This window comes from Sceloporus occidentalis, unplaced genomic scaffold (genome assembly GCF_023333645.1).
Source record: "Sceloporus occidentalis isolate IW3139 unplaced genomic scaffold, rSceOcc1.0.p SCAF_26, whole genome shotgun sequence".
Lineage (NCBI taxonomy): Eukaryota > Metazoa > Chordata > Lepidosauria > Squamata > Phrynosomatidae > Sceloporus > Sceloporus occidentalis.
Genome location: NW_028317006.1, coordinates 653,871 through 675,143, shown reverse-complemented (window position 1 = coordinate 675,143; position 21,273 = coordinate 653,871). Strand labels below are relative to the sequence as shown.

The 21,273-nt window shown below is 38.6% G+C and overlaps 1 protein-coding gene across 1 annotated transcript in view; it reads left to right on the top strand.

The window, feature by feature from the left end:
• The window catches only part of LOC149299985 (cell migration-inducing and hyaluronan-binding protein-like), a 33,296-nt gene extending 13,318 nt beyond the window's left edge, over positions 1-19,978 (top strand). The window contains exons 12-29 of the mRNA XM_089485490.1: positions 5,531-5,700; positions 6,001-6,210; positions 6,691-6,896; positions 7,565-7,634; positions 8,518-8,646; positions 9,065-9,150; positions 9,746-9,877; positions 10,336-10,371; positions 10,453-10,608; positions 10,701-10,881; positions 12,132-12,347; positions 13,375-13,586; positions 14,534-14,719; positions 15,615-15,819; positions 16,164-16,250; positions 16,760-16,917; positions 17,612-17,712; positions 19,851-19,978. Coding sequence (XP_089341616.1) covers positions 5,531-5,700; positions 6,001-6,210; positions 6,691-6,896; positions 7,565-7,634; positions 8,518-8,646; positions 9,065-9,150; positions 9,746-9,877; positions 10,336-10,371; positions 10,453-10,608; positions 10,701-10,881; positions 12,132-12,347; positions 13,375-13,586; positions 14,534-14,719; positions 15,615-15,819; positions 16,164-16,250; positions 16,760-16,917; positions 17,612-17,712; positions 19,851-19,978 — 2,669 coding nt within the window. The remainder of the gene's footprint in view (positions 1-5,530; positions 5,701-6,000; positions 6,211-6,690; positions 6,897-7,564; positions 7,635-8,517; positions 8,647-9,064; positions 9,151-9,745; positions 9,878-10,335; positions 10,372-10,452; positions 10,609-10,700; positions 10,882-12,131; positions 12,348-13,374; positions 13,587-14,533; positions 14,720-15,614; positions 15,820-16,163; positions 16,251-16,759; positions 16,918-17,611; positions 17,713-19,850) is intronic.
• Positions 19,979-21,273: the final 1,295 nt, after the last annotated feature.

Below are 21,273 nucleotides of genomic sequence, written 5' to 3'. Positions count from 1 at the left end.
GTCGTATTTCAGGAACCACAAAAACATTTTAAAAAATGTAACCGGTGCCTGCCCTTAACCAGAAGTATCAAAAGGTGCTTAAGTTGTACTTCATTACAGGGTATAATTTATCTTCTAAATCCTGGTCGTGATTTCTGCAATGCTGGCTTGTTTGTTGAAACTTAGAGTACGTGATTTTTTTCACTTTCAAGAAAAGAGAAGATTTACATGTCATTCACTTAGCAAATAACCACAAACGCAACAAAGAACTAATGCCGCAACTTCTTCTATGCCTTGCAAAGCGGTAGACTCTCAGGCTAAAGATATGTGGCAAAATACTGTATGCTTGGGACTCGTGGTCCATCACAGCTAAACAACATGGACATTCGAACAGTAGAGCATTGGGTCACAGTAGGAAAGTTGCAGCACACACTGTAGGGCAGCGGTTTAAATGTTTTAGTCCACAAAATGCTAAATTTTACGTGTCCTGGACAACGCAGCATTCACTACGCATGACTACATCGAATGCCTATCTAGGCTACTCAAAAGCACCAGTTGGGCTACAAAACCTGGTTGCAATGGTAAAAATTTACATCCCATTTGCCAATGACAATTGTTATGACTATAATGTGAAATGTTCTCTAGGTTTCTTCAGAGCTCTGGTCACAAATGGACTACAACTCCCAGTCAAGAAGAGCTTGATTGGTGTTGTTGTTCACACCATCTGCACGTCCAGATGTGTCCCTGTTTCTGTCCAGGAATCCCACAGTGTATCAGAGTCGGGGTTTGGTGACTCTGGCTTGGAATTTTATTCCACACGCTCATGCATTGCAGTACTTGGCATACTATGTAACCCTCATATATTAGGTCAGCAGAACATCTTATTCAATCACTTGTCACTTAGCAATAAGAGATTGTACAGAATAATATTTGCAGCTATGTTATAAAAAGCTTGCGTGGGTTTGTAAAATCTTTATACCATGAGTCAGGAACCGGATTACCAAAAAAATCCTGTTCATTATAATTACAGCGCGTTGGCAATTAATCAACAATCCTTTCACCATGTTATGAGCTTTATCCATCTGGGATATCTTGTTTATTATAAATGGTTGATGTACTAAAATATAATAAATAGGAGGGATGTAGCTAGTAGGAGACAGAGAGATGGCACATCTCGGACATCTGCTACTCTTTTCTGCAAGTGGGCCACTAAGGTTTATAGGCATCATTACCTAGAGAAACTATACATACACACTCACATACAGTATGTTCCACCGATGGAGAATTATTATTTTTTCTTTATAGAATAAAACAGTGTTGAGGTATCGACATTTTAATATATCTACGTTTAATGATAGGTAGGACTAATCCAATGATTGGCATACCAATACTCTTGTTAATTCTGGAATGGAATAGCAGAGCAATCAGAGCTCTTCCTTTTCTATCACGTTTTACATATACAGTTTTAAAGGAAATAGCATTTCTTTTTAATTCTCCTAAATATCTACTTGTTTTTTTTCCCGTGTGTTTAATTATTTTTTATATGTGATTTAGGCATATACATTCCCTGAAATCATTAGCCTGTTTGATGTGCTTTTTCAGCCATATTTGTCTTAACCGTATTCTCATACATCCTTTTTTTGTTGTTGTTGTTGTCTGGGATCTTATGGGCCCAAAAGAGACTAAAGATTCAGGAGGAACCCAACTTTAACAGTCAACTTTGTTGATGCTCCCTGGTGTCTTTCTCCTCTATGATCTTATGGGGTCCCCATAGATAAGCAACTAACCCTAAGATATTTGTCTACTTTTTTCCTGTTATCACTTAATGAAAATTGTGTTTATTTCACACTACACTCACATATTCTTGTGGTTTCTATGATCTGTCGACGAAGTCATTTTAAAAATATCTTTGTTCTCTATATCTGCAATTATCAAGCAGCACTGTTTACATTTTTGGATGGTAAATGCAACAAGGGGCAGATGGAACTGATCTATGGGAGCGTAGCTTGCAACAATGGATTTTATTCCTTTATAAACACATAGATTGAACATTGAAACCCATTTACTGGGATGAAGTGAGACAATATGGTTTCATTTCACATGGAGGAGAACAAACAAGATACCAATTAAAACGAATGAAAGCTTTCTGGTTAATTCAATTGTTTGACACATTTCTCCATGTGGTTATGGATATTATTTATTTTATTCAGGCACATGGTGCGCTTGCAGCTCTGTGGGCTCCAGTAAGACATCTGAATTTCTATAAACACCATACTTGCTAAACACTTGCTGACTCTTCACAAATATTACCGTACCCATCCCTCCCATCATGTCTTTATTTATATTACTTAAGATAATATGGCGTTAGAATTTCTTCACTAGGAGAACAGCGGGCTCTCAACTGCTTTAATCTTAAATAAACACTTAGGGTGGAGGAGGAAGGATTTGGTGGAACTGGTGTTTATTGAATCTTACTTTGCATTTTTTAAGGATCGGTCTTATCTATCATCCCAGTCCCGCATGAAAACAATATCATCCCATTTCCATTGAAATGCAAAATTGGCATAACTGATCTGGCTAGGTTAAAACGAACTGGTAATTTAAGGATAAAAACTATTGCTAAGACATGCATTTCTGCTACTTGTAAGTGTTTCTATACAATGGCAAGGTTTAGAATACCTGAAATGGTATAGCTGTATTTACAGGGTACATCCGTCCCATGGAAAAAGAAATATTTTTCTTTGAACATTAAATACGGTGCTCTATAGAGTATTGTAGTTTAGCAAGGTCCCTCTGGGTAATCGAGACTGAGCCCTTCTATCGTTTTCTACAAGGCAGGATGATAAGCAGTCTGTTTGCTTGTCCACTTGATTGGTCTAAGACAACAGAAAGGTGATTGGTGGGAGTTCAATCTAAAGTATTCTGTGGGCTCACCATTTTGAAAATATTCAATTATTAAATGAAAAAATGAATACATGTTAAAAAAAACAAACATAATAGAGAGTCTTTATTGTAATTTGCAATTGGCAGAACCCAAGTTGTCGTCTATCCGGTTACATTCTAATATCTTTTTAAAGACACCTTCAGCCCACCTTAGTGACTTTAGCTCAGGAACAACCAAAGATCTTGGGCGCTACTCAGGAATTCTAGAGTTGTAGAACATCACACATCAGGTTGCTGTATACAAAGTATATGGTACTTCTCCTAGCAATGACTAGGACAGCTTATAGTGCACATGTATTTTATGCTCATATATGTTATATTAAGCAATGCTGAAGCCCAGTGTCCTATGCCAAATCCTGGACTCATTTTAGCATCCTGTTCCATCTTGTTCCAAGAAAGGTTCAAGCTTAAAACGCACCTCTTACTTTGCTTTTTGTATTCCGAGGAAAACCTAGTCTTGCATTCTGTATTTTTTTTTTTTTATTATTTTATTGTTTGATGTTTGAGTTGCTTGTTTCAGTTTAATAAGTTCTTTACTCTCTAACCTCTTTTTAGGCTATCCCATTATGTTTGCATAGGCTCTGTTTTTCAGGCTTAAAATTAAAGCCATTCCGTTTTTTAAAATAGGTCATTAAATGAGTATTTTTAAGTTTTACAATTAAACGTTCCAAAATAACTTTTGCATCGTAGGATAAGCCAAGACGGAGACAAAAACAGTTTATATATAGACCATGCTCCATGCATGTTTGGCATTCTTGCCGGTGATTACAGTTCTCCGTGACTTGTATTATGATTAAATTAAAAGCATACAAGTGGGTCACATATTCTGTGCAGCTTCACTAACAGACAGTAGATGTCATCTACATGTCTCCCCCCTCCTCCTGTGATTTTTATTGGGAATGAAGTTGATTTAAGGCAGTGCTAATTTCAGTGTGGATTTCTTTATATATATATAGATATATATTTACATTAAATGTGAAATTCAGACCACATGTCTTGAGATAGCTGCATTCTTTTAAGAGCCTGATGGAAAATCTTAGAACATTTGGGAATCTAGAAGTTAAAACCATTGCTGGCAACGAAGCATTAAGAAAAAAAAGTGTATTTGTAAATTGTAGTTTTATACAATTATATCCTTCTCTATGGGCAAATATGAAAAGGTGGATGTTCGTTTAAACCTTGACACACCGGAGAATCTATGCTGGAAGGTATAGTCAAGATTTACTGGCAGTCTCCCAAAGGCTGCTGAAAAAAAGTCATACTGCCTGTTTTTAGGGAAGACAGACCAGTCTAAGAAGCCAATGTAAATACCGTATGTATGTAAATACTGCTGTTCCACCATATCTGCAGCTAATAAAGGCATAAAATATAAAGCAGGGCTTACTGTTTTGGGTCCATTGAAACAAATTCAAGATGCCGAAGGACCTTAGGGTTGTCTGAGATTTGAAGCATGACCTGGCTGTTGAATGCATAACACGTTCCCATCCAAAGGGTTGAAGTGACAATTATGCCTACTTTAAACATTGGGTCATATAGGATATAATAACCTAACACCCCAGATTAAAGGCAGCCGCCCTGGGTGCCTGGACCACGAAGACATTGGCAGTGACCCTAGAAAATGCCCCTAATATGCAGAAGGCGTGCAAGGCGTGGGACATGCACAAGAGGCATGTAAAATTATATAAAGTAACTAAAGTAAAATAATGTAATTTTTAATTAAGGACAGGAGTAGGTAAACTGAAGCTATTATGAGGTACTTATCTGTACTTTACAAATTTCTGGTAATAAAACTAGAAGTAAGTGACTTGAAAGAAAGTGACTTGAAAGTTGAGCAGGACGTCTAAGAATTTATGGGTTCCCCAGACATAGTCAAGATTAAGTTCAAGGTTATAATATAGACTGTTATATTTTATAATTTAATAATTCTGTAGACAATGGAATTCTATAATAAAATTCAAGAATGAGAGCCAGAAACAGGGACCATATGTGATCTCAAAGCCAGTAAATTAGACAAATCCTAACATCCTTGTCTGCACATTTTTGGTACATTTCCAGTGATTACAGAGCAGTTGTATGGCTGCATGAATTTGTTTTATCACACGGTAGTAAGTAAAGTTAGGAAGTCTGTCTGAATCATGATGTAATTACGCAACAGTGATGAGGGTGCTATGACTTCATGTAAAATACACATGTGATTGATTACTTCTCTGAATAATAATCAGCTTTTATCCTGACAAAGCGCGGCGAAGGAGATCAGTCACGAGAAATCAGTCGGTCGTTATCTCACATCAAGTCAAAATTATTTCCTGGATTATTTTCAGTAACCCATATTGACCGGATCATGGGTATAATCAGAATCACAGAAACTATGCACCTGCCACATGCCAGGAGGGTATATCAGGCATCCATTGCCGTTAAAAATCCTAGAATGTCCTTAAATCCTGACACCCTCTAACCTAAGATTTACCTGCTTTGAGGAATAGTCCTGGTTAGCTGGTTTGCCTTAGGGTTCTTATGCCTACAAGTAGACCCACCAACTGGTATTGGTGTTTCATAAAATAGTTTAACTTAAGCTATAATTAACACATACTCTTGTTTCTGTCGACAGGGAAAGCTAAGTATCTCCATATTGGGGAAGAGATGGACGGAGTAGATATGAGAGGTGAAGTTGGACTCCTCAGCAGGAATATTTTGATTTATGGTGAAATGGAGCCTCAGTGCTACAACAGCACTGTGTGTAGATATTTTGACTTTGACACATTTGGTGGTCACGTGAAGGTAAGTGTTTAGATTGTAATCTGCCAAATTCTGTTACTTGGACCGGGTTAGTCATCAAATGTAAAGAGTATTGAGCAGTCTGAAATTTAGAGGCCATGTCCCTATAGAACATCTATCAAGCAGTATTACCTGGAAGCTCACAGTATAATGTCTGCAATCTTTTTAACTTGTATTTGTAAATCCATGTAAAGAGCTGATTAGAGCCTTGCACTGTTAATATAGTACAATATGACACATATATGCTTCAGACACACATTAGTTGGATATGTACACCTAATATGTGGAATTGAATTCTTCCAGATCGGACACGGCTTTAAGGGTGTTCATATTGAAGGAGTGGAACTCAAGCACATGGGACAGCAGACAATGGGGCACTACCCCATACACTTCCACACAGCTGGTGATGTGGATGAAAAAGGAGGGTATTTTCCTCCCACCTACATAAAAGAGATCTCCATCCACCATGCCTTTTCACGATGTGTAACAGTACATGGATCCAATGGATTGCTGGTGAGAAAAATAAAGATCCCCTGTGCTTGTTGGTGGGAGATTCCATTATTATGCATAGACCATACAACATGGAAAGGCCAAGACAAAGTACACTGCCATATGGTATTCAGATACTTACATGCGCTGTAACCCACACGTTTCAGAAAGACCTGTTAAAGATAGATGTTGCAAGCAAATAAAGAGTAAGAGCGAAAATAGAAATCATGTCCTAGGCATCGTATCAGGTTCCTACAATCAGTGGCCGCGTTCTGGTCAGATTTTTTTTTAAATGTATGTTTTAACATACAAATATATCATTGTTTCTTAAAAAAACAAGGTTAAAGTGTGGCATTAGTAAACTGGTAATGAAGGAGCTGGAAAATGAAGATGAGTAAAATGTCCCAGCAACAGAATAGGCCTAAAATAAGTGACAAGGGAATATGATGTTACATGGATACTACATCTGTTACTGTAGTTAATAATATGCATCTTCACAATCAGGTAAAGGATGTTGTGGGTTATGACACCCTTGGCCATTGTTTCTTCACCGAAGATGGTCCGGAAGAGCGCAACACTTTTGACCATTGTTTGGGACTTCTTATCAAGTCCGGGACTTTGCTGCCTTCAGACAGAGATAGTAGAATGTGTAAAACTATCACTGAAGGCGCTTATCCAGGATATGTTGCCAAGCCTAGGCAAGACTGCAAGTAAGTAGCAGAGAATCTGATGTGAATATTACACAGACATATATTACTGAATGAATACCATAACTGAATATATGGACTGATGAGCCATTTAGGTGGATAGGCATAATACCTCACCTAATCCCCTACTTCCAGACATATAAATGTGGGGAAGAGCAGCTAAACCGGTTTTGTTCTGCAAAGATAATCTTTAATTAAGTGCTTTAAGAAAATTATATCTAGCCTTTCATTCTTTAGTAAATTGTTTAAGTTCTTATGGTAACACCATCCAATCAGTGCCAGTGGTATAATTTGGTGTGGGTATTGCTATAGACATGACGCAGTACCCCACTTGTCTTCAAGGCCCATCTCTCTACAGACCTGTTGTCCTAGGCCTAGTTGTAAAAGGCCAGAATTTGCCACTGAGCAGTCCCTTCTTTATTGTCACATGACTCCAGGAATGAAACAATCATTCTATATGAAAATATAAAATGGCAACATTTATCATGAAGGTTAATTTCTGGGCAGACTTTGGCCATCAACTGGAAACGTTGCAGGTGGAAAAGCACCTTTTCTTTTGTTTTAACAGTGGAGACCAGTGAGCTTAAGTGACCCGCTCCAGCTGTACACTTATATATAATGGAAATAAATAGAAGGCAAAATGTGTTATATGATCACGTTTTTTTCTGTAGTGCTGTGTCTACCTTCTGGATGGCAAACCCCAACAACAACCTCATCAACTGCTCAGCTGCAGGATCAGAAGTAAGTAAATCATCACAGCATGGTTCAGGGAAAAGGGACAGGTCCGGCTAATTCCAGCTGTGTAAAAATAAAGGGTATACGGTTATAGGCTGTGCAGAGTATATCCTGCTGCCATGAGTTACTGAACCCATCTGGAACCATTTATATATTCTACAAAATGATAGATCGTGTGCATGGTTCTACTGAGAGTAATTTTACGAGGCATGTTAAACAATTAGATGCTCCATTTACCTTCCAGATTCTTACCTTGATACCTTGGCCATGGATATTCTTTTCTTTGGCCTTTAAGGACACATAAAGCCCTGTAAAGTCCTAAAATGTTTAAGAAGTGTAGATTTTCTGTATTAATAATGTCAAGCATTCACTGCCAGGAATTCTCAGTGGAAGGTATAATGCTCTTTATTGGCCTGTTACTAGCATAGAGGCCTTAAAAGGTGCAACGTGATTTTTTTTACACAGTATAATCTTCAGGAGTTGTGCTGGAAGAAGGAAAACCCCATAGAACATTTGGTAACTTTTAGGCCTTCCCAAGCATCTGCAGTAACATGAACAAACCAATGCAAAAATTAGTTGCACAGTCCTATTCATTTTTTTTAAGTTCAATCACTGTTAAAATGTATATACATGTTGTATAGATCCCAGCTTCAAAGCACTTTCAGTATCAGACATCACAAGGACCTTGGTCAATTTTTTAATATCCTAACGACAAGTAGGAATATGTGACTGGAGGACGCAAAAGTAACACATATCATCATTACAAGAAGAGGAACGGAGAGAGAGGTTCTAATCTAAGTCTTCGAATAAGAGAATGTGTTGGGTTGAAATGTGTATGAAGCAGAGGAAACTTCTCTGGCTAAGTGCTACGTTTGCTTTTTCTTGGTAGGAAACTGGATTTTGGTTCATCTTCCATCATGTGCCAACGGGACCATCTGAAGGGTTGTATCCTCCTGGGCGTTCTGAGCACACGCCTCTTGGAAAATTTGAGAATAACCGCGCTCATTCCAACTACAGGGTTAGTGTCGGTCACTACTAAGTAAATCACAAGTCGAGATATTTTTTGGGTGAAGGTAGGCCGGTTGTTCTATCTGTGTAAGTTTCATAAAGCTTTTTTTGAAGAGAAAGTCATTATTAAGGGAATTAAGATGGACTACATACTGGGGACTAATAGATTTAACATTCTGCATGTAGTGCATAAAAAGTGAGCTGCTGGTGAGTGGTCTGTGCACACCAACGATGGACTCCAAATCATCCCAAAATTCAATATATATAGTGCCTTATAGCATGCGTGTGTTCTCCAAAGCACTCAGGCCACTCACCAGGGAACTGGATTAGGTATTGAGTACACAGTCATAAGTGACAAATCATAAAGATCTTTTAGGTGTGTGTGTCAGCCTTTTGGTAAAACGATGAATGTGTGTTTGTGTGCCCAGGCTGGAATGATCATCGATAATGGAGTTAAAACTACTGAAGCCAATGATAAAGACAAGAGACCAATCCTCACCCTGGTTGGAGCAAGGTAATCATAGGCTAGCGTTATAACATTTAAAATATGCATTTACAATACCAGGTGTCACATTTGTAAATGTAGCGATTTACTAATCTGTGGATAAATGGAGATAGGCTACAAGGTTACATCTCCGTTAAGATTGCAAACTCAGTTGGTGAAGAAACTTCTGAAAACCCTGCAATGTATATACTAAGTATTGGGACACTGACCGTTACACCAATAGGGACTTTTATGACATTGCATTATACTAGAATTTATCCTTATACATGCTATGTCTGTTTGCTTTTCATATGTCTCATACCTTAAGAAAAGAAAAAAACGAGCCTCTTTGTTCACACACCTGAACTATGTCTTCTTTTAGAGTTTTCATCTGTCTGCTTCTATTTGTCTTTATTTTATTTAGTTTTTTGGAGCCTTTCTGATGTGAAATGTGTTTGAATGTAGCAGTAGCAAATAAAAGACTGAAAGTCATACTTTAATGCAAGATTACGTCTGGTTTTTTTAGGTAGCAATAAAAAAGTAAATGTCTTGTACATATGGCTAAGCAGATCTCAGATGCTACCTTCTCTTTTTTATGTCTGGCTTTCGCATTTCCGAATGACAGGTATGGCCCGCATAAAGACGCAGATCCTTTTAAGCCCAGAGTGCCTGCAATAATCCACCATTTTATTGCCTACAAGAATCAAGACCATGGAGCCTGGTTGCGTGGAGGAGACGTTTGGCTGGATGACTGCCAGTAAGTCCAGAATTTGTACAGTCTGTGATCTGAAGCTCTGTGTTTATTGTAAGAGCATATCAGATAATCTCCCTGTATAATCACTGGCCAGACGGTATTTTTAATAAAGAAGAGAACAGAGAATAGGCCAAAAGTCACCAAAACACATTCATTTTATAAAATCTTATTTTATTATTGTTTTAATAGTTTATTTAGTTTTATCTTCAATATAAAGTTTACAATCTGTAGGTGTACTTCTCCTTCACATTAATCAAATGCATTTGTATATTCCAATGTCAACTGATGACACAAAAAATATGAAACACTGGCAATTTAGCAAAAAAATAATAATATTTAATGCTCGGGTAAGGAACTATTTGCATTTATGTTAAACTGTAATAATAATTGTAATCGCGGTGGCTTGTTTGTAGTAGACATTATTAGCACACTTCTTATATTTATGTATTTTTTCCTTGCAGATTTTCGGATAATGGGATTGGTCTAACTCTGGCTAGGTAACTATCATATTGTGAAATTATACTTTAAGCTTTTAGCTTGCTGTGGCACTTTAAATGAAATACATGATTATTTTCCAGCGGAGGAACGTTTCCTGATGACGATGGGTCTAAGCAAGAAATCAAAAACAGTATATTTGTTGGTGAGAGTAATAATGTTGGGACAGAATCTATGGATAACCCTGTATGGGGTCCTGGAGGCTTTGACCACAGTGGAAGGACCCTTCCGAGAGGCCAGTAAGTTCTCGGCCTTTTCTGTGTATTTTTATAGGTACAGCACAAATAAGGCCAGTAAATAATAGCGTGTTTTTTTTATTATTATTATTTAGAAACTTTCCTATTCGTGGCGTTCAGATCTATGATGGACCGATCAATATTGAAAACTGCACCTTTCGCAAATTTGTCTCGTTGGAGGGTCGTCACACCAGCGCAATTGGGTTCCGTCTGAATAACTCCTGGCAGAGCTGTCCAAACAATAATCTGACCAGCATCGTATTTCAAGATGTGCCTGTAAGTTCTCTTGGTGTTTATTAATACCCAAAATGCTGACAATCAGGAAGTACGTGTATTCTAACAATCTAACTTTCATCCTATAAATAATGGTTGTCCAAATGGAAGGCCACATTGTTTTTATGTGACTCTCACCTGCCTGAAAATTTCATAGGCTCTATTGTATCACATCACTGGTTTGTTCCTATGTTTCTTTGTGATACATTCAGACCTTTTTATGATATTTTTACTCATGAGCTGAGCAGGCTTCCTACAGGACAGTTTCATGAGGTGGCCCTAGGACAATCAAGTGTTATTTTTGCTACTCTTGACCACCAGGTCAATAACAAAAAATACACAGCTATGCCCCGAAATATACAAATTTTGTGTTCTCTACTCTGTCACTCCTTGGGTCAATTACACCACCTGTATAAAGACTGCTTTCTGCCAATCTGTGTGATTAAAATGTAGGATTTATTAATAACTCATCCGGAGATCTTGTTTCATCTGAAGAAATAGCTCACATGGGGAGAGCTCGGTCAGCTTTGTTTCCGTATAATGCCAAATAAATGAGAAGTAATTAAGTGACAGTCCGATTTCGCAGCCAGATCTGCTGGCCAGGAGAGAATGATGCAGGACAAGTAGTGCCTCTGATTAGTAATCACATGTCACGGGCATCTGCCAGAAAGCTGAAGACCCACAGTAACTACGGTCAGATTTAGATAGTTTATGCTGGTCAGTTCCAGTTTCTTTTCTTTTTTTCAGTAAAAGGGATTAGCGTATAATTATAGGAACGTAACATCTTTTTTTCGGTTGAATTTTATAATTTAACCAAACACGGTGATGCATTTCTGGCAGTTAATCAAATTCATTGGTACGCTACATATCTTCTCGTTTCCTTCTCTTAAAATTTGTGTCAGTGAGGTGGAATTAGATCTTTTGAGAGTAGCGTAATGTGATATTATAGCATTTTATATCATTTGAGTCCCTTTCGCTCTGTGCTTCACACGACTTCACACCTGGCAGATGGGGAGCCCAGGACGCAGAAGCAACTTCTTTTGAAGGAAAACCATAATGATTTTGTGAAGTAGACAGGAATTGGGATTAAGTAATATAGCCAATAAACCATTTTAAGTACCAGAGTTGTTACACATTGTAATTTGCTTTTAAGTGCTGTTGCAAAAGTTAGAAATTCTATTCTTAAAAGTGCGTAATTCTTAACTTGCACTTTAAAAGGCATTCTAATGTTTTCATAATTCACTTTATGGCAGATTTATTCAAGAGTTTTCTTTGGAGAACCAGGACCCTGGTTTAATCAAATGAACTTAGATGGAGACAAGACTACAGTTTTCCATGATGTTGATGGTTCGGTGTCAGAATATCCCGGAGCGTTTTTGGTGAAGGAAGATAACTGGTTGTTGAGACATCCTGAGTGCCTTGACGTTCCTGACTGGAAGGGGGCTGTTTGCAATGGAAAGTATGCCCAGGTAATTATTTAAAAAAAAAAATCAAGCTGTAACGCTTGTATCTTTATACAAGAATGTGTATTTTAGGTATTGCAGTAATTGAGATCTAAAATACACTCTTTGGGTTCACAACATCATTGAACCACAGCCACCCGCTCCCTGTCCAGAGTACTCATACGTCCCATGTTAAATCCAACCTAACTGTGAGTCACAAAGAAAATTATTAAAGAAAATCAACAACCTACCTAGGCATAACTGTGATAATATTGATTTTTAACTCGTTTTGATCTATATTGATAGTTTTAAAAAAAAAAGGATAGTGTTTTTGAGATATAGGTCATATCAATGCAGCAGGGTGATACAGCGGTGTCACGGATCCCTGTTAAAGCAAAATAAAATAAAATAAATGAAAGGGTATCCCAATGCATCTCACCCCTTCATAAAACAGCAGTCCCCAAACGCCATCTTTTGTCACCCCATTTCTGGCATCTGCTGTGTGCCAAGGAGAATTAGGCACCCTTTCCAATAATGATGGTCAACAGCACCCAGCTCAATCATTACTGACGGGGTTAAGCTGGCAGTGACTAAAAATGACTTATATGTCCAAGTAAGGTAGTGGTATGATTTATGGTAATTTTTCTAAAAAATATTACACCAGGTGTTATTTGCTACAATGCAATAATACAATACAACATAAAATAATGCAATAGAAAATAATAGATGAATTGGTGCATAAGGATATGTCATTTGTCTATGATTTAATTTAAATCTTAAGCTTCTGCAAGGAAAATAGCTCTGATCAAAATTCTACTTATTAGTAAAATGTTACTTTTTCATAGATTAATGTCATAACATGAAGTGTGCAAATATAAATCAAGAGGAAACTATAAATAAGTTGATCCAAATGCTTTTTGGAACATAAACAAAAGGATTTTGGAAGTTTTTGGTGTAACATCATAATAACCCTCATTGAGGGATTAACGCACACACAACACTGTCCAGTTTGAGTCATCGTTATGTTACATTTAAAACATCTGGTTTCTTTTAGATTTATATCCAAGCTCGAAGACCAGCTGACTTGAGAATGAAGATTATTAAGGATGAATACCCAGATCATCCTCTGCATTTAGAGGGCGCGTTGGGTAAAAGTAACCATTACCAACAGTACCAGCCTGTGGTCACACTGCAAAAGGGCTACACTGTGCACTGGGATAAGACCGCCCCTGAGGAACTCACAGTTTGGCTTATCAATTTCCAGAGGTAATCTATTTACTAAACCAATATGGTTTAGCAATTTATGGTGGAACTGGCAAGTAAGCTTAAAATGGCTTATGGTGGTTGATCCATTTGTACCCTGCTGTCTGTGTTCTGCCATTGTGCTTTATTAAGATACCGATGACACTGCAGTGAATGCAGTGATATTTTCCTTGTTATAACCCCACACATACATCTCTTCTTCTGAGCCCCTTCTACACCATCACAGATCTCTCGAATTGCTTTCTCACAATATTGCACAGTACACACTATCAGGAAAAATGGGCACACTAGTTGGAGTGGTCCTCATCTACCATTAAATTCTGTTTCTATGAAAGCAACAGATCTCGGGTCCCTTGTGGCCAGAACCTTCTCGCAGCCTGCTGATAATGTCTTAAGCCTAGCCAAAGATTCTGGCAGTTGGTGGGTGCCTTGCCTCTATGTCTCAGGCAGTTGATGCATGCCCTGTCACTGACTCTGGCCGTGGGTAGATACCCTTTCATCTGTGATTCCAGCAGGTGGTAGTGGTTAAACAATAACCTTTTAGTAGCAAATTGTTTTCCTCACGCACTCTCGTTTTTTACGATTTAACAAATGTATCACTCTCCTGAGAATGCTTGCATCATTCTTAGTATTCTTTGCCAGCAGTCCATAAACCGCCGTTGAGGTTAGTGTTTATTGCAATTTAGGACACAACTCACAAGCTAAAGCTCAAGAGATAATGCATTTAACCTGAAATGCTCTTTATGGTGTTATTATTTGTATTCCCGGCACTATAAAGTGATTTCCTTGGGTTAATTGAAATGTTTTGCTAAAATTTCTTGCAATGTGTTTCAAGCCAGGAAAATAACAGCCATCTTAAAATGAAATATTTTTCTTGGCTTTTGGAATCTTTAGGAAATTTGATGTCAAGTTCTTTTTACTTGTGGTAACACATGATTCTCCTATTTTAGAAACGACTGGATTCAAATCGGATTTTGTTATCCTAGAGGGACCACTTTTTCCATCCTCTCAGACATCCATAATCGTCTGACAAAACAAACATACAAGACGGGAACCTTTGTACGAACCTTCCAAATGGACAAAGTGCAACAGACCTACCCCAACAGAGGCTATTATTACTGGGATGAAGATTCTGGGTATGTGGTCTTCATGGTCTTGTGATGCATGACTAAGAAAGACTTCTACCTGAACCTCCCTCTGTGTCCTTTATATTGAGTAACTAAACAGTGCTTTCCAGTAAGGAAATATATGTCTAACCTTTCTTAGCCGCAATAATAATGTAAAAATTGCATTGAAATATGAGAGTATATATGCAGAAGTGATCAAAGCAAAACTGTTCTGTTGATTGGCCATATACTTCAGGAGGAACGGTGACCAGGAATCCTGGAGATTGAGAACCTGGAACTTTTCCAAAAACATGCCATCGACGCACCTTTTGGGATGCATGTTTGGAAACGGGGATAGTAGAGTAGCTGGGTGTTTTTGGTTATACATGCAGGCAGAACAACCACAAGTGTGTGTAGATGGCCTGTTCTCCCAATTCAGAAACATCAATTTGGGGAGATTGGATGATCTCTTCAATCTGTTTACATCTAGCGGCTCACTTGCGTGTGAACCAACTGGGCATTCCACTGCTGGAACAAAGTTGATAAACTCATAGCTAGTGGATCAATGCACAACTGGAATGAATAAACTTTAGAACCTTACTGCATTCCCTTACCTGATTAAGAACTTATGTTCAAAAACCTGATTCTTTTTCCGTTATTAATAATACATGTCAGACAGTCCCGTCCATCTTATTCATATAACTTAATAACCCTGAATATAAATCTTTTTCCATATTTCAAAAATTCCTGTGCACTTACCGGGGAGCAAAAGAAACATAATATCCAGTTCACTTAGCCGTAAGCACGGTTCTGTTGCGTATAATCCATTCTTTTGCTGATAGTATTATTTATAGATCATTGTGTAATAAAACCTGCGTGCTTTCTCTGGCGCTCACCTCTCTTTACACTGGAATTTTTGTTTCAGGCTGCTGTTCCTGACTCTGAAAGGCCACAATGAAAAGGAGACGTTTTCTTTCTGCTCTGTTAAAGGTTGCGAGAGGATAAAAATCAAAGCTCAGATACCAAAGGGCTCCGGTGTTAGTGACTGCCAAGCCACCGCTTACCCCAGATATGCCCAGACTCCCGTTGTGGATCTACCCCTTCCAAAGAAGCTGAATAATAACCTCTTGGTAATAAACCTATATATCTTGTCTGACTCAAGAGATGGATTGAATGACCTTTTGTACAAAATTAATATCAAGCTTTCAAGGCATGGTTTCCTCAGGAGTCCGTGAATCAGTGGAGATTTCCTATATGGGATATCATTAAACCCATGCTGTCATGTTCTTCACAGCGTTGTATTCCAGTAAAATACTTTCTTAAACATGCTTATTAAAATAGACGGGATTGAAATATAACGAAGTTGCGTATAAAACTCCATTCAAGACGTTGCAGTTTAAAACTATGATATAGGGTGTTTATAAATCAAACACTGCTGGTCCTGTGATAACAGGCGGTTTTTTTTTCATTACAGAAGTCAAAAGACCACTTTCTGGAGATAAAAGTGGAAGCGTACAACACCAGATACTACCACCTGAAGGATGACTTTGCATACATTGAGGTAAGGCCATAGCTACCCTTTGGGGGGGGACACATCCCAGACATATATACTCTCCCATTGTGTCTACAGATTAAAATAACCACTAGCTATGTATTATAATTACACCTTATCTGTATTCCATGGAGAAGAGGTACCTTAACATCCTGGTCTCAGGGTCTGCATAATTATTCTTCCCCATTGAATTACTTCTCTTTTAAAAAAAAAAAAAAAAAAAAAAAAAAAAGCACATTCATAATTCCAAATCAAATATACTATTTGAGAAACAAGTTATAAAAAATACTCTAGGTAGTCTTCACAAATACATTTAATAATGCAAAAATCTATTTACATTTCAATTGAATCTTTCAGCTTCAGAATAGATTCATATGGTGGTCTTTCAAGTTCATGTGTCCTTCTTCCCCTGCCCTCCGTACAGTATTACCAAATTGGCAGTCCTGCATGCAGCGCGTGAACAGTTAAAGGTTATTTCCTTAGTTAAGTCTTGTAAAAAGGAATATCTTGATTAACAGGTGGACAGTAAAAAGTTTTTTGTGCCAGAAGATGGAATACAAGTGGTGGTTATAGATGGCAAACTGGGCAAGATTGTGGACAATGCTAGCTTCAAAATGTCCATACTCCAAGGAATCCCAGCACAATTAGACAATTACGTGACAAACATCAAAGACAAGTAAGTGCAACATTCAATAAAGGACTATATAGCTCAAATCTAATGACCATGTCCTGCCCTCTGCTCTAATCTCTTATACCTCTCATGCAAGACGTTTTAAGGGCTCCCCTATCCTTCGGAGTGCATTGCCCTGGTTTATGAAACTCTCCTCTAGTCTCCAGTCCTTCAGAAAATCCCTTAAAATCCACTTCTTCAGGAACGCCTATCATCAGATTAACTCTTTCCACCTACCTCTTACCTCTCCCAGCCGCACTCCTACTGTCGGGTATCTCCTACCATATACCCTTTTTATTCCTCAGTCAGTCTGTACGTATGTCTAATAATAATTAATTGTATTTAACGTAAATGAAATGTACAGTATATACAAGGATATGTATAACTATATCTGTTTCATCACAGTGTTATGCAGCATAGGGTACATTTGCCTTTCATCTAAGTTCAAAATGGCGTTTGTTTAGGAGTATTGCATGTGTTCTCAATGTGAATGTGTTTAGGGTTTTGATCTCCTTTGCCTTTCTCCATTATCAACAGTAGCAGGCTGGTGTTCTACTTGAACAAGTTGGGTATTTGGATTGGCCTGTGCTTTTGATCAGGAATCCATAAAATATTTTGCATTCAGTTTCATCTTTAGGAAATTGACTTATTTTACAATAAAACTGTAGAAACAAGAAGCTCACAGTATGTTTGATTGCAGCTCAGTTGTGGTTATCGTTTCCAAAGGAAGACTGTATTCTAAAGGACCGTGGATCAAGGTGCTGGGGAAACTTGGAGCGCAAAGAGATCTCAAACTCAAAGGTTAGAAACCTATATATTTTTTTTTTCTTTCTTTCTTTTTTTTTTGGTATATAGTGGCATCATTATAGACAAAACCAACAAAAGGACATTGATCAAAATACCTAAAGCTGAAGACCTTAAGTACATTTCAGGGGCTCATCGAGAAGACCCTTAATGTTCAATATAATATGTTGACATAGAATTGGGACTTATTTTTGTAGAATAAACATGTTTTTTTTTAGATTATAAAGTGGCCTTTATTGCTGTATAGCAGACCTGGGCAAAGCACGGCCCGCGGGCCACATCCGGCCCGCTGAATAGCTCGGACCGGCCCGCAAAGAGTGTCCTGGTGACTCACCAATGAGTCCGGTGTCCCCCCCCGCCCCGGTCACTTACCTTAAACTCCTGTGTTGGAAGCGTTTGTCTCGGGTGCCGGCGCTTTACGCTGGGCGCCGGCATATGACGTCAGACGCCGGCGATCAGCAGTGAAGCGCCGGCACCCGAGACAAACGCCTCACGCTTCCAACACAGGAGTTTAAGGTAAGTGACCGGGGCGGGGGGGGGAGATACTGAGAAGGGGGGGTTAGGGAGTTAGAGGGGAGATACTGAGAAGGGGGGTTAGGGAGGGAGGTCTTACTGTGTGTGTGTGTCTTACTGTGTTTGTGTGTGTGTGTCTTACTGTGTGTGTGTGTATCTTACTGTGTCTGTGTGTGTCTCACTGTGTCTGTGTGTGTCTTACTGTGTTTGTGTGTGTGTGTCTTACTGTGTGTGTGTATCTTACTGTGTCTGTGTGTGTCTCACTGTGTCTGTGTGTGTCTTACTGTGTCTGTGTGTGTCTCACTGTGTCTGTGTGTGTCTTACTGTGTCTGTGTGTGTCTTACTGTGTCTGTGTGTGTCTCACTGTGTCTGTGTGTGTCTTACTGTGTCTGTGTGTGTCTTACTGTGTCTGTGTGTGTCTCACTGTGTCTGTGTGTGTCTTACTGTGTCTGTGTGTGTCTTACTGTGTCTGTGTGTGTCTCACTGTGTCTGTGTGTGTCTTACTGTGTCTGTGTGTGTCTTACTGTGTCTGTGTGTGTCTCACTGTGTCTGTGTGTATCTTACTGTGTCTGTGTGTGTCTCACTGTGTCTGTGTGTGTCTTACTGTGTCTGTGTGTGTCTTACTGTGTCTGTGTGTGTCTCACTGTGTCTGTGTGTGTCTTACTGTGTCTGTGTGTGTCTTACTGTGTTCATAGCTTATTCAGTTATTGTAATAAATATTTTAGCCCATTTTTTAGCTCAAAATATTTTTTCCTTTTTTTTCTCCTCTAAAATCTAGGTGCGTCTTATCAGCAGGTGCGTCTTATAGAGCGAAAAATACGGTATGCACTCCGAAGCCTTGTTCATTTTGTTCACTTCTGTGCTGTGCTAATAGTTATTCAGGCCTTACTTATTCAAGCACCTCTACCAATGACGTAGGCTTGAATAACTTTATTAAACAGCACATAAGTTAACAAAATGGACAAGGCTTCGGAGTTTGTAGTTTGTAGAGGTCTGGCCCTCTAAAACCATTCCAATTTCTCATGTGGCCCCATGGGAAAATTAATTGCCCACCCCTGCTGTATAGTATATTTTGGATGTTCCAGTATCAGATGCCTACAACATCTACATGGTTTTATTTTGTTTGCTGCAATATAAACATCTATGTAACTCGGTAGTTTTTTTTTAATTTCTGTGACTGACCACAAAGACTAAAAAAAGAATAAATCTGATGTAAATATTTGCCAATAAACTTGAGGAAAAGACGTTTGTTTTTACATAGTAACATAGATATTTGGGTTGAAAAAAAAAAGACATAAGTCCATCAAGTTCAATCCTTCTACCTATCCTTCCTTTTTTTTGATCCAGAAGAAGGGAACAACAAAAAAACACCTAATTAAGCTATTCTTTTTTTTTTGCCACTGAAGACAATCAGATTTCTCCCTGGATCAAGAAGCTGGGAAATATTGTTTATTCTCTCATTTAAACCCCTGCAGGCTCTGCAATGTATTTCTATTTTCCATTATAAGTTACACATTGCTGCATAGCACTTTGTATGCAGTTTCTGTCCCATAAGCGTGATTCTTATCAATTGCCTTAAACATGCGTAGCTATGATTAACTGTTCATTTGACTCTTTTTCAGATAAAATGGCCTTTGTTGGATATAAGGGTCGATTCCGACCGCTCTGGATCAAGATGATTACGGATGATGAAGCCGTAAAGATCTTTCAGGCAGTCCCTTTTCCTGTGGAAAACAAAATGAGATTATGAAGATAAGTGGTCTGGCTGTAATATTACTGGCGGGACGGAGAAGACTGTAAACTGTGTTCTAATGAGACGGGACACGCTATCACCCCAGCAATCTCCGCACCGGCTGTACCTTTGCTCTAAAGACTGCAGCAGGCAATCCCTTGTGCTCAACAGTGCTGGCATCGTACATGAGCGGTTATGTCGAAGGCGAAGGGAACAATATTTCTTGTTTTTAGCACAAAGACTACAGCCCACTAAACCTGTACTTCACGAGAAAGCTCTTTGCTTGCTTTCATTCGCCGGCACGAGATAACTAATCATGCAATTAATGGTTCGATGTACTACACTGAAGTTGGTGATTCTGAGATCATCTTTGGAATCTGTTTGAGTCAAACAGGCTTAGCAAAATGTTTAGTAGATGTTTATGTGTATATATGGTGCCTATGGTGTTCTTCGTCAGTGAATATGATGCGTTATCAGAATAACATTTAAAAGTCAGCACAAAATCGGCCAGCCATTTAAGTGCTTAAAAGAGTTCCAAAGAGGGTAATACATCCCAAGGTGTGCCTTGCAACGGTTTGCACCGACACCTTGTGAAAATGAGCTGATCTTAAGTGATTATTAGGATCTTGGAAGCTAGACAACACACCAGCTTTAGCCAAAGAGGAAAGGGGCTTCCTCAACCATTTGTCTACCCCCTGTCATTCTACAATGCACTTGGTCTAATAATGTGACAAAGGCATGACATCAGATAAAACCAAGCACACACTAGCCCTCCCCTATCCACAACATGTATACGTGAACATAAATACCCAAGAACCCTTTTTACGCAGAAGTAAAAATGATCTAGAAACAATATATGGCAGGAATTGGGAAAGCACCAGCTGTAGCTGTTGGTAAGCAGGGCTATCAATATGCGTTTAGTTTCTAAAGTCAATCTCAAATTTAACATGGCATACATGACAAAGCTGCCCAAGAGGTTCTGCATCAGCTTCAGTCTTTGTTGCACCACGCAGAGGCGAAATGCATACATGATATACGAATACTGCATATTTAACCCTAGCAGAGCCAGTGCGGTGCTCAGCACAATGCCTTGCCGATTTCCAGAGCCACTCGCAAAGGGTTAATATACGCGTGCACTCCTCATTTCTTGTTCTTTCTTGATTCATCTGAGACAAAACGTCTGCTCCTCCGTTAAGTCACTCCACATACATAGGGTGTAAAGGCCATTTAATAATCTGTTATCTTATGTTTTGCACTATGGGATGGTTTCCACTCTATTTTATAATACACAATCATTGAAATCATCTCTTCAA